The 26757-nt window shown below is 58.7% G+C and overlaps 3 protein-coding genes across 3 annotated transcripts in view; 1 reads left to right on the top strand and 2 right to left on the bottom strand.

The window, feature by feature from the left end:
• Window positions 1-7268, top strand: part of LOC115916965 (multifunctional procollagen lysine hydroxylase and glycosyltransferase LH3-like) — a 34530-nt gene extending 27262 nt beyond the window's left edge. The window contains 6 exon segments of the mRNA XM_030970700.1: window positions 126-191; window positions 1820-1921; window positions 3991-4107; window positions 4847-4981; window positions 6119-6243; window positions 6666-7268. Coding sequence (XP_030826560.1) covers window positions 126-191; window positions 1820-1921; window positions 3991-4107; window positions 4847-4981; window positions 6119-6243; window positions 6666-6696 — 576 coding nt within the window. The 3' untranslated portion in view covers window positions 6697-7268.
• Window positions 7269-9886: 2618 nt separating this feature from the next.
• On the bottom strand, window positions 9887-15840 carry VAMP2 (vesicle associated membrane protein 2). Its single transcript, XM_030970703.1, has 5 exons — window positions 15793-15840; window positions 13759-13882; window positions 12586-12744; window positions 10853-10904; window positions 9887-10163 (listed from the first exon to the last, which is right to left on the bottom strand). Coding segments are annotated over exons 1-5 (354 nt in total). The 5' UTR covers window positions 15795-15840; the 3' UTR covers window positions 9887-10146.
• A 4063-nt stretch (window positions 15841-19903) lies between these two features.
• On the bottom strand, window positions 19904-25825 carry LOC115916968 (aurora kinase B-like). The gene is given in 4 exon segments (XM_030970704.1): window positions 19904-20722; window positions 20725-20842; window positions 23017-23191; window positions 25676-25825. Coding segments are annotated over 4 exon segments (483 nt in total). The 5' UTR covers window positions 25822-25825; the 3' UTR covers window positions 19904-20678.
• Between the last annotated feature and the right edge of the window lie 932 nt (window positions 25826-26757).

Below are 26757 nucleotides of genomic sequence, written 5' to 3'. Positions count from 1 at the left end.
AGTCCATCCCAGTCCCTCCCAGTCCATCCCAGTCCATCCCAGTTCCCTCCCAGTCCCTCCCAGTTCCCTCCCAGTTCCATCCCAGTTCCATCCCAGTCCATCCCAGTAACCCGATTTTCCCGCAGGACTGGGACCAGCTGTACCTGCACCCCAACTACAGCCGGGTCCTGCGGGAGAACCTGTTCCAGGAGGTACCGAAATGCCCCCAAATATCCCCAAAAATATCCCAAAAATATCCCTAAAATCACCCCAAAAACATCCCAAAATAACCCCAAAATATCCCCAAAAATAGCCACAAAAATATCCCAAAGTATCCCCAAAATACCCCTAAAATCACCCCAAAATCACCCCAAAAAACATCCCAAAATATCCCCCAGAATAACCCCAAAAAATACCCCAAAATATCCCCCAAAATAGCCACAAAAATATCCCAAAGCGTCCCAAAAATATCCCCTAAATCACCCCAAAGATCACCCCTAAAAATACCCCAAAATGTCCCCAAAATATCCCCAAAAATATCCCAAAATATGCCCCAAAATAACCCCCAAAAAAACCCAAAATAACCCCAAAAATATTTTCCAAAATATCCCCAAATATGCCCCAAAATAACCCCAAAAAACCCCCAAAATACCCCAAAATCACCCCAAAAATATTTTCCAAAATATCCCCAAAAATACCCCCAAACCACCTCAAAATATCCCCAAAACCACCTCAAAATGTCCCCCAAAAAACCCCCAAAATATCCCAAAATATCCCCAAAAATAACCCCAAAAAAACCCCAAAATACCCCAAATCGCCCCAAAAATATTTCTCGAAATATCCCAAAAATCACTCCAAAAATATCCGCAAAATATCCCCCAAATCGCCACAAAATTACCCAAAAATATCCCAAAATCAACCCCAAAAATCCCCAATTTCACCCCCAAAAAAATTCCTGGAATCACCCAAAATTCCCCCAAAAATATCTCCCAACATTCACCCTGAAATCAGCCCAAAAATATCCCCAAATCGCTCCCAAAATTACCCCGAAATCACCCTAAAAATTCCCTAAAAATATCCCCAAAATCCTCCACATTTACCCCAAAATATCCCCAAAAATCACCCCAAAACCCCCAACATTCTCCAAATTTTTGTGAATTTTTTTGGGAATTTTTTGGGGATTTTTTGGGGGAGTTTTTGGGGATTTTTGGATTTTTGTAATTTGGGATTTTGGGCTTCCCGGGGTGATTTTTGGGGTGAATTTCTCGTTTTTCAGCCCTGCCCTGACGTGTTCCAGTTCCCGCTGTTCCCATTTTTGGGGCTTTTTTGGTGGAATTTTTTGGGGATTTTTTGGGAATTTTTTTTTTTTGGGGATTTTTTGGGGGGGATTTTTGGATTTTTGGTAATTTGGGATTTTGGGGTTCCCGGGGTGATTTTTGGGGTGAATTTCCCGTTTTTCAGCCCTGCCCTGACGTGTTCCAGTTCCCGCTGTTCCCATTTTTGGGGCTTTTTTCGGGAATTTTTGGGGAATTTTTTGGGGGGATTTTTTGGGAATTTTTTTGGATTTTTTGGGGATTTTTTGGGGGGGATTTTTGGATTTTGGTAATTTGGGTTTTTTGGGATTCCCAGGGTGATTTTTGGGGTGAATTTCCCGTTTTTCAGCCCTGCCCTGATGTGTTCCAGTTCCCGCTGTTCCCATTTTTGGGGCTTTTTTTGGGAATTTTTTGGGGGATTTTTTGGGGGATTTTTTTGGGATTTTTTGGGGGATTTTTGGGATTTTGGTAATTTGGGATTTTGGGGTTCCCGGGGTGATTTTTGGGGTGAATTTCCCGGTTTTCAGCCCTGCCCTGACGTGTTCCAGTTCCCGCTCTTCTCGGCGCAGTTCGGGCAGGAGCTGCGGGAGGAGGCGGAGCTTCGAGGGGGGTGGGCGGAGCATCACGAGGTGGGCGGGGCTTCGAGAGGATGGGCGGGGCTTCGAGGGTGTGGGCGGCGCATCACGGGGTAGGCGGAGTTTTTAGGGGATGGGCGGGGCATCACGAGGTGGGCGGGGCTTCCAAATGGGGGTGGGACCCTAAAAATGGGGGCGGGGCTTCAAAAAGGGGGGCGAGGCCCTAAAATCGGGGGCGGGGCTTCATAAGGGGGTGGGGTTTCATAATGGGGGCAGGGGCTAAAAATGGGGGTGGGGCCTCAAGAAGGGGCGGGGCCTGATTAAGTGTGGGTTGGGCTCTAAAAATGGGGGTGGGACCCCAAATTGGAGCTCTGCTTTGTCCTGGTGGGCGGGGCCAGTCCCAGGTGTAACCCACATGTAACCCAGGTGTAACCCGGGTGTATTTACCTGTCCCAGGTGTATCCCAGGTGTAACCCAGGTGTAACCCGGGTGTAACCCGGGTGTATCTCACCTGTCCCAGGTGTAACCCAGGTGTATCCCACGTGTAACCCAGGTGTATTTACCTGTCCCAGGTGTAACCGAGGTGTATCCCAGGTGTATTTACCTGTCCCAGGTGTATCCCAGGTGTAACCCAGGTGTAACCCGGGTGTAACCCGGGTGTATCTCACCTGTCCCAGGTGTAACCCAGGTGTATCCCAGGTGTAACCCAGGTGTAACCCGGGTGTATCTCACCTGTCCCAGGTGTAACCCAGGTGTAACCCAGGTGTATTTACCTGTCCCAGGTGTAACCTAGGTGTATCCGAGGTGTAACCCGGGTGTACCTCACCTGTCCCAGGTGTAACCCAGGTGTAACCCAGGTGTAACCCAGGTGTATTTACCTGTCCCAGGTGTAACCTAGGTGTATCCCAGGTGTAACCCGGGTGTATCTCACCTGTCCCAGGTGTAACCCAGGTGTAACCCAGGTGTAACCCGGGTGTACCTCACCTGTCCCTCACCTGTCCCAGGTGTAACCCAGGTGTAACCCAGGTGTAACCCGGGTGTAACCCGGGTGTACCTCACCTGTCCCTCACCTGTCCCAGGTGTAACCCAGGTGTATCCCAGGTGTAACCCGGGTGTACCTCACCTGTCCCAGGTGTAACCCGGTGTAACCCAGGTGTATTTACCTGTCCCAGGTGTAACCCGGGTGTAACCCAGGTGTAACCCGGGTGTATCTCACCTGTCCCAGGTGTAACCCAGGTGTGTCCCAGGTGTAACCCGGGTGTACCTCACCTGTCCCTCACCTGTCCCAGGTGTAACCCAGGTGTATCCCACGTGTAACCCAGGTGTAACCCAGGTGTAACCCGGTGTAACCCAGGTGTAACCTGGGTGTATCTCACCTGTCCCAGGTGTAACCCAGGTGTAACCCAGGTGTAACCCAGGTGTAACCTGGGTGTACCTCACCTGTCCCAGGTGTAACCCAGGTGTAACCCAGGTGTAACCTGGGTGTATCTCACCTGTCCCAGGTGTAACCCAGGTGTAACCCGGGTGTACCTCACCTGTCCCAGGTGTATCCCAGGTGTAACCCAGGTGTAACCCAGGTGTAACCCGGGTGTATCTCACTTGTCCCAGGTGTAACCCAGGTGTAACCCAGGTGTAACCTGGGTGTATCTCACCTGTCCCAGGTGTAACCCGGGTGTATCCCAGGTGTAACCCAGGTGTAACCCGGGTGTATCTCACCTGTCCCAGGTGTAACCCGGGTGTATCCCAGGTGTATTTACCTGTCCCAGGTGCATCCCAGGTGTAACCCGGGTGTAACCCAGGTGTATTTACCTGTCCCAGGTGTATCCCAGGTGTAACCCAGGTGTAACCCAGGTGTATCAGGATCACTCCCAGGTGTAACCCAGGTGTAACCCAGGTGTATTTACCTGTCCCAGGTGTAACCCGGTGTAACCCAGGTGTAACCCAGGTGTAACCCGGGTGTATCTCACCTGTCCCAGGTGTAACCCGGGTGTATCTCACCTGTCCCAGGTGTAACCCAGGTGTAACCCAGGTGTATTTACCTGTCCCAGGTGTATCCCAGGTGTAACCCAGGTGTAACCCAGGTGTAACCCGGGTGTACCTCACCTGTCCCTCACCTGTCCCAGGTGCTCTCGTGGGCGGTGCCGCTCTCCTCCCTGCACCTGGACCTGGTCCTGCAGGGGGCGCTGCGGGAGCTCCTCCCCCCCATCGCCCGCCGGCTCTTCCCGGGATACGCCCCCAAGGTGGGCGGGGCCTGCGGAAAGGGGGCGTGGCTTGGGGAATGGGAGGGGCTTGGCAGAAAGGGCGGGGCTTGTGGAATGGGAGGGGCTTGAAATAGGGGAGGGGTTTGGGAATGGGTGGGGATTGGGGAAGGGGCGGGGCTTGAGAAGAATGGGTGGGGCTTGGGGAGAGGGAGGGGCTTGGTGGGAAAGGGTGGGGCTAAGGGTAGTGGGCGTGGCCTCAGAGGGGTGGGGCTGGAGCAGAGCAAAGGGGCGGGGACTCCAAAAGGGGCGGGGTTTGGGGGAAATGGGTGGAGCCCGGGGAAAATGGGTGAGGCTCAAAAAGGGGTGGGGCCTGAGAAGGGGCGGGGCTTCAGGGACTAGGAAATGGGAGGGGCTTGTGGAAAGAGGTGGGACTTGGGGAAATGGGAGGGGCTACAAATGGGTGGGGCCTGAGAAGGGGCGGGGCTTTGGGGGCTGGGGAAATGGGAGGGGCTTGGGGAAATGGGAGGGGCTTAAGCAAACAGGTGGGAATTCAGAAAAGGGCGTGGCCTTGGAAGGGGTGGGGCTTGCTGGGAAGGGCGTGGTTAAGTGGGTGCAGCTTTGGTGGGCGTGGCTTAGGAGGAAAGCTTTAAAATGGGGCGGGGCCTTTAAAGGCAGTGTGGAAGTGGGCGTGGCCTAAGTGGGCGTAGTCGACGTGGGCGTGGCTCTCTTGTGGGTGCGTCCCCTCTCGGCCACGCCCACTCGCCCCTCCCCCCCCCAGGGCCGCACCGTGCTGAGCTCCGTGGTTCGCTACGACCCCGCCCCTTCCGGCCACGCCTCTTCCGGCCCCGCCCCCTCGGCCCCGCCCCGGCCCTCGGCCACGATCAGCCTGAGCGTCAGCCTGAGCCCCGCCCACGTACGGACTGGGCATACTGCGGGGGACTGGGGGGGACTGGGATGGACTGGGAGGGACTGGGATTGGTTACTGGTCCATACTGGTTTATACTGGTCCATACTGGGTTATACCAGTCCATACGGTTTATACCGGTCCATACTGGTCTGTACTGGTCCGTACTGGTCCATACTGGGTTATACCAGTCCATACCGATTTATACTGGTCCATACTGGTCCGTGCTGGTCCGTGCTGGTCCGTACTGTTCCATACTGGTCCATACTGGTTTATATCGGTCCATACTGGTCCGTACTGGTCCGTACTGGTCCATACTGGTTTATATCGGACCATACTGGTCCGTACTGGTCCATACTGGTCCATACTGGTCCATACTGGTCCGTACTGGTCCATACTGGTCCATACTGGTCCATACTGGTTTATATCGGACCATACTGGTCTGTACTGGTCCATACTGGTCCGTACTGGTCCGTACTGGTCCATACTGGTTTATATTGTTCTGTACTGGTCCATACTGGTCCATACTGGTCCGTACTGGTCCATACTATTTTATATCAGTCCATACTGGTTTGTACTGGTTTTTACTGGTCCATAATGGTCTGTATGGTTTATACTGGTCCATACTGGTCCATACTGGTCCATACTGGTCCATACTGGTCCGTACTGGTCCGTACTGGTTTATATTGTTCTGTACTGGTCCATACTGGTCCATACTGGTTTATATCGGACCATACTGGTCCATACTGGTCCATACTGGTCCATACTGGTCCATACTGGTCCATACTGGTCCGTACTGGTCCATACTATTTTATATCAGTCCATACTGGTTTGTACTGGTTTTTACTGGTCCATACTGGTCTGTACTGGTCTATACTGGTCCGTACTGGTCCGTACTGGTCCATACTGGTTTATATTGTTCTGTACTGGTCCATACTGGTCCGTACTGGTCCATACTGGTCTCTACTGGTCCATACTGGTCCATACTGGTCTGTACTGGTCCATACTGGTCCATACTGGTCCATACTGGTCCGTACTGGTCCATACTGGTCCGTACTGGTCCATACTGGTCCATGCTGGTCCATGCTGGTCCATACTGGTGCATACTGGTCCGTACTGGTCCGTACCGGTCCGTACTGGTTCCAGGGCGGCGGCTGGCTGTTCCCCCGTTACGGCTGCGTGGCCCCCGCGCCCCCCCCGGGCTGGGCCCTGCTGCACCCGGGGCGCCTGACACACCTGGGCCAAGGTGTGCCCCCCACGGGGACGGCCAGGTACGGGGACAGGGGGGACACTGGGGGGGACATTGGGGGGATTGGGGACACCGGGGGGGTTGGGGACATTGGGGGATTGGGGGGGACAGAGGGGACATTGGGGACACTGGGACAGAGACCGCTGTCCCCTGAGCGTGGTGGGGACAATCACCGGGGATGGCAGGGTGAGGGACAGCAATGGGGACATAGGGGGAATTGGGGACACTGGGGACATTGGGGACACTTTGGGGGGATTGGGGACATTGGGGACATTGGGGGGATTGGGGACATTGGGGACATTGGGGACATTGGGGAGGATTGGGGACATTGGGGGGGTTGGGGGGGTTGGGGGGATTGGGGACATTGGGGGATTGGGGGGACATTGGGGACATTGGGGACATTGGGGGGGTTGGGGACATTGGGACATCTTGGGGCACCACCAGGTACGGGCTGGCGCTGCTGATGGATCCCTGAGCGGGCACACCTGGGCACACCTGGGCACACCTGGGGACACCTGGGCACACCTGGGGACACCTGGGGACATCGTCGGGGACATCGAGGGACATGGCGCACCCACCCCTGCAGAGTCCTCATGGACCCCTGAGTGTCCCCAAACGGGCCATGAGGACATTTGGGGACGTTTGGGGACATTTGGGGACATTTGGAACTCAGCGCCTCGTGGACCCCGATTGGGGACATTGGGGACATTTGGGGACACCGGGGTCCCACCCCTGGACCCCGCTATGGCCTGGCCTAGGTCATGGACCCCAGTTGGGGACATTTGGGGACAATCAGGGTCCCACCGCCACAATGGCCTCGTGCTCCTTATGGACCCTTCAATGGGGACAATTTGGGGACAATTTGGGGACATCGGGGTCCCCCCGGACCCTGCTGACCCTGCTGACGGCCTCGTGACCTTCATGACCTTTGACTGGGGACATTTGGGGACCCCAAATTGGGATTTGGGGACCCCCCCCCAGGACCCCAAAACCGAGGGGACCCCAAAATTGGGGGATTTGGGGACATTGGGGACCCCGATGACGTCACAGGGGGCTCCTGGGGTGGGGGAGGGGCGGTTGGGGACCCTGATGACGTCACAGGGGCTCCTGGGGTGGGGGAGGGGCGGTTGGGGACCCTCCCCTCTCCCCCAATTTTGGCAATAAAATCCGGGGGTTCCCTCCCCCTCCCCCCGTGTGATGACGTCATTGCTCGGCGTGTGACGTCACTCCGGCGGTGTGAAGCCACGCCCCCTCCTCGATTGGTGGGGGCTGCTTGTGCCCCTCCCCCAAATCCAGAGCCCCTCCCCCCACCCCAAGACCCGCCCAAATTCTGCGACCCCTCCCCAAATTCCAGGATTACCCCTCCCCCCCAAAATTCCCCCGCCCCCAATTCCTTGGCCCCTCCCCCAAATTCATCACCCCTCCCCCAATCCTAAAGCCCCTCCCCCAATTTTATTGCCCCTCCCCCACTCCCCTCCCCCCCAAGGAAACCCCTCCCCCAACTCTATTGCCCCTCCCCCACTTCCAGAGCCCCTCCCCCAATTCCTTGGCCCCTCCCCCCCACGCCCAGAGCCCCTCCCCCACTCCACTCCCCACAAGGAAACCCCTCCCCCACTTCTATCACCCCGCCCCCATTGCCAGAGCCCCTCCCCCTATTCCATCGCCCCTCCCCCATTCCAGGCTTCCCAAATCCCCTCCCCCCCACCCCAGCCCCGCCCCCAGTCAGGCCCCGCCCCCCGGATGACGTAGGCGGGTTTTTATTGGTGACGTTTCACACCGGGGGGAGGGGAGGTCAGGGACCACGCCCCTCCCCGCCCCTCCCCCAACCACGACCCCTCCGGGGGGCGCTGGGGTGGGGGAGGGGCGGAGGGAGGGGCCGGGGGAGGGGCCATGGGGTGGGGCAGAGAGAGGGGGGAGGGGCGTGAAAACCCCGCCCCCAAACCCTGAATTGGGGGTGGGGGGAGGGGCGGCAGTGACACCCGCCCCTCCCCCCCCCCCCCACCTCACCCGCGCTCCCCTCCCCCCCCCCGCCCCTCCCCCCACCCCCAAAAATCCCCCCAAGGGGTGGGGGAGGGGCGGAGGGGGTGGGGGGAGGGGCCCCTCCAAAAAATTCTCACGGTGGGGGGAGGGGAAATTTTTTTTTGGGGGGGTGGGGGGCGGGGGGGGGGATATTTTTCTATTTTTGGGGTCGCTCCATGCAATGGGGGGGGGGGGGGGGAGGGGCAGCACCCCCAAAAAATTGGCGGGAAAATTTTGGGTGGGGGGGGGGTGGGGTCACCCCTCCCCCACCCCCCCCAAAAAAATTTGGGGCGGTTCCTCCTCCTCTCTATGGGGGGGGGGGGGAGGGGCGCGGTTTTGGGGACCCCCAAATTTTGGGGACCCTCCCCACCCCCCACCCCTGGTTCCCTCCTCCCAGGGGTGGCCCCTCCCCCCTCCCCCCCACCGCCATTTTTGGGGGGGTTCCCTCCGATTTTGGGGTCCCCTCCCCCTTTACCCGCCCATCCCCCTCCCCCATCCCCCAAATTTTGGGGTTCACACCCCGAATTTTGGGGTCCCCCCGTCATTTTTTGGGGTCCCACCCAAATTTTGGCATCTCCCCCACATTTTGGGGTTCTCACATTTTGGGGTCCCCCATTCATTTTCAGGGACCCCCCTCATTTTTGGGATCCCCCCCTCATTTCTCACACCCCCAAAATCCCAAATTTTGGGGTCCCCCCCCCAATTTCGGACTCTCTCCCATTTTTGGGGTCCCCCCCATTTTTTGGGATCTCCCCCCATTTTTGGGGATCCCCAAATTTTCGAACCCCCCCCCCAGAATTCTGGGGTCTTCCTCCTTTTGGGATCCCCCCCAATTTTTGGGGTTTCCCAAATTTCGGGACCCCTCCCCTCCATTTTTGGGGTCCCCCCCAGTTTCAGGCTCCGCCCATTTTTTGGGATCCCCCCCCAAATTTTGGGGTCCCCCCCCAATTTCAGACTCTCCTATTTTTTGGGTTCTCCCCAATTTTTTTTTTTTTGGGGGGGGGGGGTCCTCCCAAAATTTCACGACCCCTCCAATTTCGAACCCCCCCAAATTTTTGGGATCCCCAAATTTTGGCCCCCCAATTTCAGCCTCCTCACATTTTGGGGTCCCCCTTTTTTTGGAACCCCCCCACCCCAAATTTTGGGCTCCCCCCAATTTTTGGAACTCTCCCATTTTGGTGTCTCCCCAAATTTTTGGGATCCCCCCAAATTTTTGGGGTTTCCCCCCCCTCATTTTTAGGGGTGTCCTCCCCTTAATTTTTGGGCTCCCTCATTTTTTTTGGGGGGTGGGGGGTCTCCCCAAATTTTGGGTCATCCCAAATTTCGGGACACCCCCCCTCCTCCCCCAAAATTTTTTGGGTTCCCCCCCCCGATTTTTGGGGTCCCCACCTGGCTGGGCAGTGAAGGGTTGGGGGAGGGGCAAATTTTGGGGGGTGGGGGAGGGGCTGGAATGTTTTTTGGGGGGAGGGGCGCCCCCAAAATCGCCCCAAAAATTTTTGGGGGGGGAACCCCTTGTGCTCACCTTGGGGTGGGGGAGGGGACCCCAAAATCCCCCCTGGGGTGGGGGAGGGGCCTCGGGACCCCCCAAATTCCCTCCTGGGAGGGGCGCCCCCAATTTTTGGGCTGTTCTGGGTGTGGCCCCTCCCCCCCCCATATTTGGGGTTTTTGGGGGCGGGGCTTCAGGGGAGGGGGCGGGGCTTGGGTTGGGGGAGATTTTGGGGGGGAAAATCCCAAATTTGGGGGTCCCTGAGGGGGGGGAGGGGTTAAATAGGGTGGGGGAGGGGCCTGGGCGTGGCCACGCCCCCCTGGCGGCGTTGGGGGCGGGGTTTGGGGGTTCTGGGGGGTGGGGCCGGAGGGGGCGGGGCCCGAGCGAGGGGCGGGGCTTGGCAGGGCAGGGCCGGCGGCGTTAGGTGCTGAAATAGACTGTGAAGGGAAATTTGCATATGATTAGCATTCAGTGTCCTCATTTGCATGACCCCACCCTCTCATTTGCATGCATGTTCACCCTCATTGGAATCCCCACCCCCTCATTTGCATGCCCAGGGCTCCACCCATTCCCGCCCTCAACTGTATGCATTGGGCATTGGTAGCTAATTTGCATATCATTTACATTTGGTTTCCATATCTGCGTTAATCTGCATAGCCCCACCCACTCTGTTCCAACCTCTCATTTGCATAAGCGACCCTCATTTGCATTCATCATGCTGATTTGCATACCCCATGTCCATCATTAGCACGCAGCATTAATTTGCATAATCCCCTAAGCCCCGCCCTCATTTGGATCCTTACCCCTATTTGCATACTCATTTGCATATCCAACCCTGTTCATTTGCATGCCCAGTGCACTCATTTGCATAGCTAAAAATACTTCATTTTCCTAGCCTGGTCACCTCATTTGCATACCTGAACCCTCATTTGCATAACGCAACCTCAATTTGACTATCCCAGCTCTCATTTGCATATTCACCCACTAAATCGCTGCCCATGACACCTCATTTGCATGCCCCGCCCCTCATTTGCATAGACCGCCCGGCTTCCCTCGCCCCATTCCCGCTCCCGATGCGCATCCAGCCTCCCTCATTTGCATCTCATTTGCATAAGGAGCCGCTCACCGATGATGATGATGAGGACGATGGCGCAGATCACGCCCAGGATGATCATCATCTGCGGGGGGGCACAAAATCGGGCGATTTTGGGGATTTTTGGGGGAGTTTTTGGGAATTTTGGGGTTTTTGGGATTTGAGGGGAAATTTTGGGGATTTTTTGGGGGAATTTGGAGCTTTTTTGGTGCCTTTTTTGGGTTTTTGGGAGGTTTTTTTTGAGTCTTTTTTCAGGTTTTTTGCGGGGTTTTTGGGGTGTTTCTCGGGGTTTTTTGGGGCCTTTTTTGGGATTTTTTGGGGGGAATTCTTGGGGAATTTTCAGAGGTTTTTTGGTGCCTTTTTTGGGTTTTTTGGGAGTTCTTTGGGGTCTTTTTTCAGATTTTTTGCAGGTCTTTTAGGGTGTTTTTCAGGGTTTTTTGGGGTCTTTTTTTGGGATTTTTTGGGGGGAATTCTTGGGGAATTTTGGGAGGTTTTTTGGTGTCTTTTTTGGGCTTTTAGGAGTTTTTGTTGGGGGTCTTTTTTCAGTTTTTTTTGTGGGTTTTTGGGATGCTTTTCGGGGTTTTTTAGGGTCTTTTTGGGTGTTTTTTGGGGTCTTTTTAGGGTTTTTTGGGGAGTTTTTTGGGGTCTTTTTTTGGGATTTTTTGGGGGGAATTCTTGGGGAATTTTCAGAGGTTTTTTAGAGTCTTTTTGGGGTTTTTTGGGGGGTTTTTTTGGAGTCTTTTTTCAGGTTTTTTGCGGGGTTTTTGGGGTGTTTTTCGGGTTTTTTTGGGGGGAGTTTTTTGGGGTCTTTTTTAGGGTTTTTTTGGGAGTTTTTTGGGGTCTTTTTTCAGGTTTTTTGCAGGTCTTTTTTTGGGATTTTTTGGGGGGAATTCTTGGGGAATTTTGGGAGGTTTTTTGGGGTCTTTTTGGGGTTTTGGGGAGTTTTTTGGGAGTCTTTCTTGGGGGGTTTTTTGGGGTGCTTTTTGGGTTTTTTTGAGGGTCTTTGGGGATATTTTGGGGGTTTTTTTGGGGGGTCTTTTACTTCAGCCCATTTGGGGGCCATTTTGGGGCTATTTCAGCCAATTTTGGTGCTATTTTGGGGCCGTTTTGGGGTGAATTTCGGGGATTTTGGGGCTATTTCTGTCCATTTTGGGGCTATTTCAGCCCATTTTGGGGCCATTTTGAGGCTATTTTGGGGTGAATTTCGGGGATTTTGGGCCATTCCGCACCTTGAGGTTCTTCCACCAGTACCTGCGCTTGAGCTTGGGGCATTTGGGGCCATTTTGGGGCTATTTCAGCCCATTTTAGGGCCATTTTAGGGCCATTTTGAGGCCATTTTGGGGTGAATTTCGGGGATTTTGGGGCTATTTCAGCCATTTTTGGGGCTATTTCTGTCCATTTTGGGGCTATTTTGGGGTGAATTTCGGGGATTTTGGGGCTATTTCAGCCAATTTTGGGGCTATTTCAGCCCATTTTAGGGCCATTTTGGGGCTATTTTGGGGTGAATTTCGGGGATTTTGGGGCTATTTCAGCCATTTTTGGGGCTATTTCAGCCCATTTTAGGGCCATTTTGGGGCCATTTTGGGGTGAATTTCGGATATTTTGGGGCTATTTCAGCCATTTTTGGGGCTATTTCAGCCCATTTTGAGGCTATTTTGGGGTGAATTTTGGGGATTTTGGGGCTATTTCAGCCATTTTTGGGGCTATTTCTGTCCATTTTGGGGCTATTTTGGGGTGAATTTCGGGGATTTTGGGCCATTTCCCACCTTGAGGTTCTTCCACCAGTACTTGCGCTTGAGCTTGGCCGCGCTGGTCTCGAACTGGGAGGCGCCGGCCTGGAGCGCGTCCGCCCGGTCGTCCAGCTCGGAGAGCTTCTGGTCCCGCTCCAGCACCTTGTCCACGTTCACCCGCATGATGTCCACCACCTGCGGCCGGAGGGGCGGCCAGGGCACTCAGAGTGACCACTGGGCTCGGACATGGTCACAGCCAGGGGTAATGGTCAGCGGGCAGTGGGCAGTGGGCTCAGAGTGACCACAGCAATGGCCCAATGGTCAGTGGGCAGTGAGCTCAGAGTGACCACTGAGCTTGGACAGGGTTATAGCGGCAGTGGGCAGTGGGGCTTGGAGTGACCACTGGGCTCAGACATGGTTATAGCCAGGGGTAATGGTCAGTTGGCTCAGAGTGACCGCAAGGGGCAGCGGTCAGTGGAGTGACCACTGTGGGCAGTGGGGACTCAGAGTGACCACTGGGCTCGGACAAGGTCACAGCCAGGGGCAGTGGTCAGTAGGCAGTGGTCAGTGGGCTCAGAGTGACCGCAGGGGTCAGCGGTCAATGGAGTGACCACTGTGGGCAGTGGGGACTCAGAGTGACCACTGAGCTCGGCCATGGTCACAGCCAGGGGGCAGCGCCCCTGTGACCACACCCACCGGCCACACCCTACTGACCCCTCCCCCAACTGACCCCTCTCCCACTGACCCCTCCCCCATTTCCCTGACCCCTCCCCCTGGCCCCTCCCCCTTCCACTGACCCCTCCCCATCTCTCTGACCCCTCCCCATTTCCCTGACCCTGCCCCCATTGACCCCTCCCCCATTTCAATGACCCCCCCCATTTCCCTGACTCCTCCCACATTGACCCCTCCCCCATTTCCCTGACCCCTCCCCCATTTCCCTGACCCCTCCCCCATTTCAATGACCCCTCCCCATTTCACTGACCCCTCCCCCATTCCACTGACCCCTCCCCCATTCCACTGACCCCTCCCCCATTTCAATGACCCCTCCCCCATTTCAATGACCCCTCCCCATTTCACTGACCCCTCCCCCATTTCAATGACCCCTCCCCCATTGACCCCTCCCGACTCCACTGACCCCTCCCCCATTTCCATGACCCCGCCCCCATTTCCCCGGCCCCTCCCCCCGCCCCGCCCCCGCCCCTCCCCCACCTCATCCACTTGGGCCTGGGTCTGCTGCAGCCGCCGGTTGCTGGTCAGGTTGGGGGGAGGGGCCGGGGGTCCCTCCCCTTCGCCCGCGGCGGGGGGAGGGGCGGCGGGGGCCGAGGGCGCCGACCTGGCCGGAGGGGGCAAAGGGCAAAGGTCAACAACGGACACGGCCCCCCACACACAGAGTGACCCCCAGGGGGACAGAGTGACCACCAGGGTGACACTGGAGTGACCACAGAGTGACCACAGAGTGACCGCAGGGGTGACACCGGAGTGACCACAGAGTGACCACAGAGTGACCGCAGAGTGACCACAGAGTGACCGCAGGGGTGACACACGCAGGTGACCACAGGGTGACACCGGAGTGACCACAGAGTGACCACAGAGTGACCGCAAGGGTGACACCGGAGTGACCACAGAGTGACCACAGAGTGACCACAGAGTGACCGCAGGGGTGACACCGGAGTGACCACAGAGTGACCACAGAGTGACCACCAGGGTGACCACAGAGTGACCACAGAGTGACCGCAGGGGTGACACCGGAGTGACCACAGAGTGACCACAGAGTGACCACCAGCATGAGCACAGAGTGACCACAGAGTGACCACCACGGTGACACCAGAGTGACCACAGAGTGACCACAGAGTGACCACTGGGGTGACCCCGAAGTGACCACTGGGGTGTCACCAGAGTGACCACAGGAGTGACCACTGGGGGGCCAAAGTGACCCCAGGGTGACCCCAGAGTGACCACAGGAGTGTCCCCAGTGTCCCCTCAGTGACCACAGGGGGGCTTCCCAATGTCCGAGTGACCCCCAGGGGGTCCCCAATGTCCCCAGACCACCCAAAGTGTCCCCAATGTCCCGAGTGACCACGGGGTGTCCCCAATGTCCACCCAACGTCCACCCAACGACCCCCAGGGTGTCCCCAGAGTGACCCAAGGGGGGACCCCGAGATCTGAGTGACCACTGGGGTGACCCCAGAGTGACCCCAATGTCCCCCCGGGGTGTCCCCAATGTCCCCAGAGTGACCACAGGGTGACCCCAATGTCCCCAGAGTGACCACAGGGGGGACCCCAGAGTGACCCCCAATGTCCCCCCAGATGTCCCCAGTGTCCACCCAATGACCCCCAGGGTGTCCCCAGTGTCCTCAGAGTGACCACAGGGTGTCCCCAACATCCCCAGAGTGACCACAGGGGGGACCCCAGAGTGACCCCAATGTCCCCCCAAAGTGTCCCCAATGTCCCCTGAGTGACCCCAAGGGGGGGACCCCAAGATCTGAGTGACCACAGGGGGGACCCCAGAGTGACCACAGGGTGTCCCCAATGTCCGAGTGACCACAGGGGGGTTCCCCAGAGTGACCACAGGGGTGTCCCCAGCATCCCCAGAGTGACCACAGGGTGTCCCCAATGTCCACCCAATGACCCCCAGGGTGTCCCCAGTGTCCGAGTGACCACAGGGGGGTTCCCAATGTCCCCCCCAAATGTCCCCAGAGTGACCCCGAGGGGTCCCCCCAATCCAGGCCCCTCCCCCCATTCCAGGCCCCTCCCCCCATTCCAGGCCCCCCCCCCCCCGCGCAGTGGGGGAGGGGCGGTGCCTCCGCAGCGGGGGGAGGGGCCCGGGGCAGGGATTTTTTCCCACCCCCCCCCCCCCATTTCTGCGTCGGTTGCTAAAAATAGCCCGGGGGGTTGGGTGGGGGAGGGGCGGGGGATGGGGGGGGAGGGGCCGAGCCCTCGCAGTGCTCCCAGTGCGCCCCTCCCCCCACCCACCGCTCTGGGGGGGGCTGGGGGGGGTGGGGGAGGGGATGGAGGATGCGGAGGGGGGGGAGGGGCGGGGCAGGGCGGGGGGGATGGGGGGTCCCGAGGGGGGTGGGGGAGGGGGGGGGGGTCCCGAGGTGGGGGGTGGGGATGGGGTGGGGATGGGGGGTCGGGGGTTCCCCAAATTTTCATCCCGCGGGGGAGGGATGGGGGGGGGGGCGGGGCAGGGGGCTTTGGGGGGGTCCCGGGGGGGGTCCCGGGGGGGTCGCGCCCCCCACTCACATCGCGGAGCGGAGCGCGGTCGGTGCGGCCGAAAATGGCGGCGGGGGCGGCGCGAAACATCCGGGAACCGGCGGGGGGGGGGGGGAGGGGAGAGGGGGAGGGAGGGAGGGGAGAGATGGGGGAAAAAAAGGGGGATTTGTGGGGTGGGGGGGGCGGGGCTGTGGGGTGGAGCGGCCTATGGGGCGTCTGTGGGGCACGGGGTGATCTGTGGGGTGGAGAATCCTATGGGGTCTATGGGGCATCCTATGGGGCACGGGGTGATCTATGGGGTGCGGGGTCTATGGGGTGGAGAATCCTATGGGGGGTCTATGGGGCATCTATGGGGCATCCTATGGGCTATAGGGGGTGTGTGGGGTGAGGGGATCTATGGGGCACAGGGGGATCTGTGGGGTGGGGCATCTATGGGGTGTCTGTGGGGTCTATGGGGCATCTATGGGGTCTATGGGGTGGAGAATCCTATGGGGTCTATGGGGCATCCTATGGGGCACGGGGTGATCTATGGGGTGCGGGTTCTATGGGGTGAGGGGATCTATGGGGCACAGGGGGATCTGTGGGGTGGAGCATCTATGGGGTGTCTGTGGGGTCTGTGGGGCACAGGGGATCTATGGGGTGTGAGTCTATGGGGTGAGGGGTCTATGGGGGATCTATGGGGCACAGGGGGATCTGTGGGGTGGGGATCTATGGGGCATCCTATGGGGTCTATGGGGCACGGGATGTTTATGGGATATCTGTGGGGTGGGGGTCTATGGGGTGAGGGGATCTATGGGGCACAGGGGGATCTGTGGGGTGGAGCATCTATGGGGTGTCTGTGGGGTCTATGGGGCATCTATGGGGTCTATGGGGTGAGGGTCTGTGGGGTGGGGGTCTATGGGGTGAAGGGATCTATGGGGCACAGAGGGATCTGTGGGGTGGAGCGTGCTATGGGGTCTATGGGGCATCCTATGGGGCGGGGGTTTCCATGGGGCACAGGGGGATCTGTGGGGTGGGAGTCTATGGGGTGAGGGGTCTATGGGGCATCCTATGGGGCACGGGGTGATCTAGGGGGTGCGGGGTCTATGGGGCACAGAGGGATCTGTGGGGTGGAGCGTCCTATGGGGTGTCTGTGGGGTCTATGGGGCATCTATGGGGCATCCTATGGGCTATAGGGGCTCTATGGGGTGAGGGGATCTATGGGGCACAGGGTGATCTATGGGGTGTCCTATGGGGGATCTATGGGGTGGAGCATCCTGTGGGCTATAGGGGGGTTTATGGGGTCGGTGGATCTATGGGGCATGGGGGGATCTATGGGGTCAGGGGATCTATGGGGCATGGGGGTCTATGGGGTCAGGGGATCTATGGGGTGGGGGTTTCTATGGGGTGGGGGTTTCTATGGGGCATGGGGGTCTATGGGGTCAGGGGGTCTATGGGGCACAGGGGGATCTATGGGGTGGGGGTTTTTATGGGGCACAGGGGGATCTATGGGGCACAGGGGGATCTATGGGGTCAGGGGATCTATGGGGTGGGGGTTTCTATGGGGTGGGGGTTTTTATGGGGCACAGGGGGTCTATGGGGTCACGGGGTCTATGGGGCACAGGGGGATCTATGGGGTGGGGGTTTCTATGGGGCACAGGGGATCTATGGGGCACAGGGGGATCTATGGGGCATGGGGATCTACGGGGTCAGGGGATCTATGGGGTGGGGGTTTCTATGGGGCACAGCAGGTGCCTATGGGGGGGATCTATGGGGCATGAGGGGTTTATGCAATGGGGGGGTTTATGGGGTGGGGATCTATGGGGCGTCCTATGGGGGGATTTGTAGGGTGGAGCATCCTATGGGGTGGGGATCTATGGGGCACGGGAGCATCTGTGGGCTGTGGGGGGATCTGTGGGGTGGAGCAACCTATGGGGGCATCCTGTGGGGTGGGGATCTATGGGGTGAGGCCCAGTTTCTATGGGGCACAGGGGGTCTGTGGGGTCGGGTGGATCTATGGGGCGTCCTATGGGGCACAGGGTGGTTTATGGGGTTGGGGGTCTGTGGGGTGGGGGGGGGTCTATGGGGCATCCTATGGGGTGGGGGGTTCTATGGGGTCAGGGGTTTCTATGGGGTCAGGGATCTATGGGGCACGGGGGGCCTATGGGGTTTCTATGGGGTGGCAGATCTATGGGGCACGGGGGGCCTATGGGGTTTCTATGGGGTCAGGGATCTATGGGGCACAGGGGGTCTATAGGGTTTCTATGGGGTCAGGGATCTATGGGGCACGGGGGTCTATGGGGTTTCTATGGGGTCAGGGATCTATGGGGCACGGGGGGTCTATGGGGTTTCTATGGGGTGGCAGATCTATGGGGCACAGGGGGTCTATGGGGTTTCCATGGGGTCAGGGATCTATGGGGCACGGGGGTCTATGGGGTTTCTATGGGGTGGCAGATCTATGGGGCACAGGGGGTCTATGGGGTTTCCATGGGGTCAGGGATCTATGGGGCACGGGGGGTCTATGGGGTTTCTATGGGGCACAGGGGGTTTATGGGGCACACAGGGGTTCTATAGGGCGGAGATCTGTGGGGCAGGGGGGTCTCTATGGGGCCCAGGGATTTCTGTGGGGTCTCTATGGGGCAGGGGGGTCTCTATGGGGTCACTGGGGGTCTCTGTGGGGTTTTGATGGGGTCTGAGGAGCTCTGTGGGGCTGGGGGGGTTTCTATGGGGCTGGGGGGGTCTCTATGGGGCTGGGGGGGTTTCTATGGGGCTGGGGGACATTCTGTGGTGTTTTTTATGGGGCGGGGGGTTCTGGGGGTCTCTGTGGGGTTTTTTATGGGGTCTCTATGGGGTTTCTATGGGGCTGGGGGGTCTCTATGAGTTTTTTTATGGGGCTGGGGTCTCTATGGGGTCTCTGTGGGGTTTCTGTGGGTCTGGGGTCTCTATGGGGCTGAGGGGTCTCTATGGGGTCTCTATGGGGTCTCTATGGGGTCTCTGTGGGGTCTCTATGGGGTCTTGGGGGGTCTCTATGGGGTTTTTGTGGGTCTGGGGTCTCAGTGGGGTCTCTGTGGGGTTTTTATGGGGCTGGGGTCTCTATGGGGTCTCTGTGGGGTCTCTATGGGGTTTTTGTGGGTCTGGGGTCTCTGTGGGGTCCCTATGGGGGCTGAGGGTCCCTGTGGGGGTCCCCATGGGGTCCTCTGGGGGTCTCTATGGGGTTTTTGTGGGTCTGGGGTCTCTACGGGGTCTCTATGGGGTCTCTATGGGGCTGGGGTCTCTGGGGGTCTCTATGGGGTCTCTATGGGGTTTTTATGGGTCTGGGGGTCTCTATGGGGTTTCTGTGGGTCTGGGGTCTCTATGGGGTTTCTGTGGGTCTGGGGTCTCTGTGGGGTCTCAGTGGGGTCTCTGTGGGGTTTCTGTGGGTCTGGGGTCTCTGTGGGGTCTCTATGGGGTCTCTGTGGGTCTGGGGTCTCTATGGGGTCTCTGTGGGGTCCTGTGGGGGGGTCTCTGTGGGGCCATGGGGTCCCCTATGGGGTTTCTGGGTGGGGTCTCTATGGGGTCTCTGTGGGTCTGGGGTCTCTATGGGGCTGAGGGGTCTCTATGGGGTTTTTGTGGGTCTGGGGTCTCTGTGGGGTCTCTGTGGGGTCACTTTGGGGTCTCTATGGGGTTTTTGTGGGTCTGGGGTCTCTGGGGGTCTCTATGGGGTCTCTATGGGGTTTCTATGGGTCTGGGGTCTCTATGGGGTCTCTGTGGGGTTTCTATGGGTCTGGGGTCTCTATGGGGTCTCTATGGGGTCTCTATGGGGTCTCTGTGGGGTTTTTATGGGTCTGGGGTCTCTATGGGGTCTCTGTGGGGTCTCTGGGGGTCTCTGTGGGGTCTCTGTGGGGTTTTTGTGGGTCTGGGGTCTCTATGGGGTCTCTATGGGGTGTCTATGAGTTTTTTTATGGGTCTGGGGTCTCTATGGGGTCTCTATGGGGTTTTTATGGGTCTGGGGTCTCTATGGGGTCTCTATGGGGTTTTTATGGGGCTGGGGTCTCTGGGGGTCTCAGTGGGGCCCGGCCCCTCCCCCACACAGACCCGGAGTCTCTCAGGTAAAACCAGAACAGCTTTATTGGGGGGGGGAGGGGCGGGAGACCCCACCCCAAATAACGGGGGGGGAGGGGCGGGAGACCCCACCCCAAATAACGGGGGGGGAGGGGACCCCAAATGGCAGCAGGGGGAGGAGCCCCCCCCAAAAATGGGGCTGGGACCCCCCCCAAAAATAAAAGGGGGAGGGGGAGACCCCCCAATGATGGGGGAGGGGCACCCCAATGATGGGGGAGGGGCACCCCCAGCCCCTCCCCCCCCAAGGGGATTTGGGGGTCCCGGGGTGGGGGAGGGGCTGTGCCCATCCCCCCACCTCCCAAATTTGGGTGGAGGGGGGGGGTCAAAGGTCAGTGTCCAAGGGGTCAAAGGTCAGTGTCCAGAGGGTCCGGGGGGGTCAAAGGTCAAGGGTCAGTGGGCAGTGTCTGAAGGTCCTGGGGGGTCAAAGGTCAGCGGCCAGGGGGTCAAGGGTCAGTGTGCAAAGGTTCTGAGGGGTCAAAGGTCACTGGGCAGTGTCTGAAGGTCCTGAGGGGTCAAAGGTCAGTGTCCAAGGGGTCAAAGGTCAGTGTCCAGGGGGTCATGGGGGGTCAGTGTCCAAGGGGTCAAAGGTCAGTGTCCAGGGGGTCCCGGGGGTCAGGGGTCATTGTCCAAGGGGTCAAAGGTCAGCGGGCAGTGTCCAGAGGGTTCTGGAGGGGTCAAGGGTCAGTGGGTCCAAGGGGGATCAGGGATGGTCAGGGGTCACAGGTCAGGGGTCAGGGGGGGCAGTACCCAGGGGGCAGCACCCTTCTGGAATGTTCCCTGACCCAGGGGTGCCCCAGCACCGGGATGGTCAGAGGTCAGGGGTCAGGGGTCAGGGGTCAGGGGCAGTAGCCGGGGGGCAGCACCCTTCTGGAATGTTCCCGACCCAGGGGTGCCCCAGCACCCCCCTGAGGCTCAGGCGCTGCCCCGGCTCCCGCCGCAGCAGCCGCTGGATCAGATCCCGAGCGCCCCCTGGGATCGGCGGCGGGAAGTGCAGGTCCACCTGGGGGGGGAGGGGACAGGTGGGGTCAGGTGGGGTCACACAGGGGTCAGGTGGGGTCAGGTGAGGTCACACAGGGGTCAGCTGGGGTCAGCTGGGGTCAGGGATGGGCGGGGGGAACTGCAGGTTAACCTGGTGGGGGAGGGGACAGGTGAGACGGGAGGGGACACCTGGGGACAGGTGGGGTCAGGTGGGGTCACAGAGGGGTCAGGTGGGGTCACAGAGGGGTCAGGTGGGGTCACACAGGGGTCACAGAGGGGTCAGGTGGGGTCAGGGATGTTGGGGGAAGTGCAGGTTAACCTGGTGGGGGAGGGGACAGGTGGGGTCACACAGGGGTCAGGTGGGGTCAGGTGGGGTCAGGTGAGGTCACAGAAGGGTCAGGTGGGGTCAGGGATGTGCGGGGGGGAAGTGCAGCTCCACCGGCATGGGGGGGGAGGGGAGAACAGGTGAGACAGGGGAGAGCAGGTGAGGTCAGGTGGGGACAGGTGAGGTCAAGAAGGGTCAGTGAGGGGTCAGGTGGGGTCACGGAGGGGTCAGGTGGGGTCAGGGATGTGCGGGGGAAAGTGCAGGTTAGCCTGCAGGGGGGGGAAGGGAGAACAGGTGAGCTCAGGTGAGGGGACACCTGGGGACAGGTGAGACACAGGTGAGGTCAGGTGAGGTCAGGTGGGGTCACGGAGGGGTCAGGTGGGGTCAGGGATGTGCGGGGGAAAGTGCAGGTTAGCCTGCAGGGGGGGGAGGGGACAGGTGTGCCCAGGTGTGCCCAGGTGTGCCCAGGTGCCCAGGTGAGCTCACCTGTGTGACCCTCCTGTCAGTATCAGCTCTCACAGGGAGGGTTGGCTGATTTTGGCTCATTTTGGGTCACTTTTGGCTCATTTCAATGGGGATTTTTCCCAGTTTTCAAGGGGTTTCAGTGCCCAGGTGTGCCCAGGTGTGCCCAGGTGAGCTCACCTGTGTGACCCTCCTGCAGGTATCAGCTCTCAAAGGAAGGGTTGGGTTGGTTTGGCTGATTTTGGGTCACTTTTGGCTCATTTTGGGTCACTTTTGGCTCATTTCCATGGGGATTTTCCCCACTTCCCAGGATGTTTCAGTGCCCAGGTGCGCCCAGGTGAGCTCACCTGTGTGACCCTCCTGCAGGTATCGGCTCTCACAGAGAGGGTTGGGTTGGTTTGGCTCATTTTGGGTCAGTTTTGGCTCATTTTGATGGGGATTTTTCCAATCTTTCAGGAGGTTTCAGTGCCCAGGTGTGCCCAGGTGAGCTCACCTGTGTGACCCTCCTGCAGGTATCGGCTCTCACAGGGAGGGTTGGGTCAGTTTTGGCTCATTTTGGGTCACTTTGGCTCATTTCCATGGGGATTTTCCCCACTTCCCAGGGTGTTTCAGTGCCCAGGTGTGCCCAGGTGAGCTCACCTGTGTGGTATCCATGGCTGAGAGGCTCTCACAGAGAGGGTTGGCTGATTTTGGCTCACTTTGGGTCAGTTTTGGCTCATTTCAGTGGGGATTTCTCCCAGTTTTCAAGGGGTTTCAGCACCCAAGTGTGCCCAGGTGAGCTCACCTGTGTGACCCTCCTGTCGGTATCAGCTCTCACAGGGAGGGTTGGCTGATTTTGGCTCATTTTGGGTCACTTTTGGCTCATTTTGGGTCACTTTTGGCTCATTTTGGGTCACTTTTGGCTCATTTCGATGGGGATTTTCCCCACTTCCCAGGGTGTTTCAGCGCCCAGGTGCGCCCAGGTGAGCTCACCTGTGTGACCCTCCTGCAGGTATCGGCTCTCACAGGGAGGGTTGGGTTGGTTTGGGTCACTTTGGGTCAGTTTTGGGTCATTTCGATGGGGATTTCTCCCAGTTTAACGGGGGTTTCAGTGCCCAGGTGTGCCCAGGTGAGCTCACCTGTGTGACCCTCCTGTCAGTATCAGCTCTCACAGGGAGGGTTGGGTCGGTTTGGGTCATTTTGGGTCAGTTTGATGGGGATTTTGGGTTGGTTTAATGCAGTTTAACGGGGGTTTCAGTGCCCAGGTGCGCCCAGGTGAGCTCACCTGTGTGACCCTCCTGTCGGTATCAGCTCTCACAGGGAGGGTTGGCTGATTTTGGCTCATTTTGGGTCACTTTTGGCTCATTTCAGTGGGGATTTCTCCCTCTTCCCAGGGTGTTTCGGCGCCCAGGTGCGCCCAGGTGCGTTACCTGCGTGATCCGGCGGTAGGTGTCGGCGGCCGAGGGGCTCTCGAAGGGCGGGTGCCCGGCCAGCAGCTCGTAGCACAGCACGCCCAGGCACCACAGGTCCACCTTCTCGTCGTGCCCGCCGCCCTCCACCATCTCGGGCGGCAGGTAATCCAGCGTGCCGCAGAGCGTGCGGCGCCTGCGGGGTGAAACACACCTGGGTGGGTATAACGCGCACCTGGGCGGGTATAACGCACACCTGGGTGGGTGTAACGCACACCTGGGTGGGTATAACGCACACCTGGGCGGGTGTAACGCACACCTGATGGGTTAAACACACCTGGGCGGGTATAATGCACACCTGGGTAAATGTAACGCACACCTGGGCAGGTGTAACGCACACCTGGGCGGGTGTAACGCACACCTGGGTGAGTATAACGCACACCTGGGCGGGTGTAACGCACACCTGGGTGAGTATAACGCACACCTGGGCGGGTATAACACACACCTGGGCGGTTAAACACGCACCTGGGCAAGTGTAACGCACACCTGGGTAAGTATAACGCACACCTGGGGGGTTAAACGCACACCTGGGTGGGTATAACGCACACCTGGGTGGGTATAACGCACACCTGGGCGCATTAAACGCACACCTGGGCAGGTGTAATGCACACCTGGAGGGTTAAACGCGCACCTGGGCGGGTATAACGCACTCCTGATGGGTTAAACACACCTGGGTGGGTGTAATGCACACCTGGGGGGTTAAACGCGCACCTGGGCAGGTGTAACGCACACCTGGGTGAGTGTAATGCACACCTGGGTGGGTATAACGCACACCTGGGTGAGTGTAATGCACACCTGGGTGGGTATAACGCACACCTGGGTGAGTATAATGCACACCTGGGTGGGTATAACGCACACCTGGGCGGGTATAACGCACACCTGGGTAAGTGTAATGCACACCTGGGCGGGTATAACGCACACCTGGGTAAGTATAACGCACACCTGCGGGGTTAAACGCACACCTGGGGGGTTAAACGCGCACCTGGGCAGGTGTAACACACACCTGGGCGGGTATAACGCACACCTGGGCGGTTAAACACGCACCTGGGCAGGTATAATGCACACCTGGGTAAGTATAACGCACACCTGGGGGGTTAAACGCACACCTGGGGGGTTAAACGCACACCTGGGTGGGTATAACGCACACCTGGGTAAGTGTAACGCACACCTGGGTGGGTATAACGTACACCTGGGTGGGTATAACGCACACCTGGGCACATTAAACGCACACCTGGGCAGGTGTAATGCACACCTGGAGGGTTAAACACGCACCTGGGCGGGTATAACGCACTCCTGATGGGTTAAACACACCTGGGCAGGTGTAACGCACACCTGGGTAAGTGTAACACACATGTGGGCAGGTGCAACGCACACCTGATGGGTTAAACACACCTGGGTGGGTGTAATGCACACCTGGGTAAATGTAACGCACACCTGGGCGGGTATAACGCACACCTGGGCAGGTGTAATGCACACCTGGGTAAGTGTAACACACACCTGGGCAGGTGTAATGCACACCTGATGGGTTAAACACACCTGGGTGGGTGTAATGCACACCTGGGCGGGTGTAACGCACACCTGGGTAAGTATAACGCACACCTGGGGGGTTAAACACACCTGGGCGGGTATAACGCACACCTGCGGGGTTAAACGCGCACCTGGGGGGTTAAACACGCACCTGGGCAGGTGTAACACACACCTGGGTAAGTATAACACACACCTGGAGGGTTAAACGCGCACCTGGGCGGGTATAACGCACACCTGGGCAGGTATAACGCACACCTGGGCGGGTATAACGCACACCTGGGCAGGTATAACGCACACCTGGGCAGGTGTAACGCACACCTGGGTAAGTATAACGCGCACCTGGGTGGGTAAAACGCACACCTGGGCAGGTATAACGCACACCTGGGTAAGTATAACACACACCTGGGCAGGTGTAACGCACACCTGGGCACACCAGGTGTGTCCCAGGTGTGCCCAGGTACATCCAGAGATGTTCCAAGTGTGCTTAGGTATGTCACAGGTGCGTGCCACGTGTACCCAGGTGTGCCCAGGTGTGTCCCAAGTGTACCCAGCTGTGCCCAGGTGTGTCCCAAGTGTGTCCAGGTGTGTCTCACCTGTCCCAGGTGTGCCCCAGGTGTCCCCAGGTGTGCCCAGCTGTACCCAGGCGTGCCCAGGACTCACCTGAGGGACGGGGCGTGCACGGACCACCCCAAATCGGCCATTTTGAGCCCTCCCATCCCCCTTTTACCCCTCTCAGGTGCCCCCAGGTGTGCCCCAGCTGTGCCCAGGTGTGCCCCAGGTGTGTCCAGGTGTGTCTCACCTGTCCCAGGTGTGCTCCAGGTGCCCCCAGGTGTGCCCAGCTGTGCCCAGGTGTGCCCCAGGTGTGTCCAGGTGTGTCTCACCTGTCCCAGGTGTGCCCCAGGTGCCCCCAGGTGCCCCCAGCTGTGCCCAGGACTCACCTGAGGGACGGCGCATGCACAGACCACCCCAAATCCCCAATCTTGAGCCATTTCCCAGCCCCATAACCCCTCTCAGGTGTGCCCAGGTGTGCCCAGGTGTGCCCCAGGTGTGCCCAGGTGTGCCCAGGTGTGCCCCAGGTGTGCCCAGGACTCACCTGAGGGACGGCGCGTGCACGGACCACCCGAAGTCGGCGATCTTGAGCTCCCCCTTGAGGCCGAGCAGCAGATTCTCGGGTTTGATGTCGCGGTGAATCACCTTGCGCCCGTGGCAGTACAGCAGCGCGTCGGCACACTCCTCCATCAGCTGCCCGAATTTGGGGGGTTAGGGCACCCCAAAATCGTCCTGAGCACCCCAAAAATGGACTCGGGGCACCCCAAAACCCCCCCAGGTGTGCCAGGTACCCCCAAATCCTCCCCAGGTGCTTTGGGGGGGATGTTTGGGGCAGGAACTTCCCCATCAGCTGCCAAAATTTGGGGGTTTAGGGGACCCCAAAAATCATTCTGAGCACCCCAAAATCATCCTGGGGACCCCAAAAATGGACTCGGGGCACCCCAAAACCCCCCAGGTGTGCCCAGGTACCCCCAAATCCTCCCCAGGTGCTTTGGGGGGAAGCGGCTTCTCCATGAGGACAAAAAACTGACTCGGGGCACCCCAAAATCCTCCCAAATTACCCCAAAATCGACTCAGGGTGCCCCAAAATCGTCTTGGGGACCCCAAAAATGGACTCGGGGCACCCCAAAACCCCCCCAGGTGTGCCCAGGTACCCCCAAATGCCCCCCAGGTGCTTTGGGGGGAAGCGGCTCCTCCATGAGGACAAAAAACTGACTCGGGGCACACCAAAATCCTCCCAAATTACCCCAAAATCGACTCAGGGTGCCCCAAAATCATCCTGGGGACCCCAAAAATGGACTCGGGGCACCCCAAAACCCCCCCAGGTGTGCCCAGGTACCCCCAAATCCTCCCCAGGTGCCCCATGGGGGGGATGTTTGGGGCAGGAACTTCCCCATCAGCTGCCAAAATTTGGGGGTTTAGGGGACCCCAAAAATCATTCTGAGCACCCCAAAATCATCCTGGGGACCCCAAAAATGGACTCGGGGCACCCCAAAACCCCCAGGTGTGCCCAGGTACCCCCCAAATCCCCCTCCCCAGGTGCTTTGGGGAAAGCGCTCCTCCATGAGGACAAAAAACTGACTCGGGGCACCCCAAAATACTCCAAAATTACCCCAAAACCGACTC

Source organism: Camarhynchus parvulus, unplaced genomic scaffold (genome assembly GCF_901933205.1).
Source record: "Camarhynchus parvulus unplaced genomic scaffold, STF_HiC, whole genome shotgun sequence".
NCBI classification, from domain to species: Eukaryota; Metazoa; Chordata; class Aves; order Passeriformes; family Thraupidae; genus Camarhynchus; species Camarhynchus parvulus.
The sequence above is the reverse complement of the archived record's forward strand: the minus strand, read 5'-3'. Positions and strand labels throughout refer to the sequence as shown.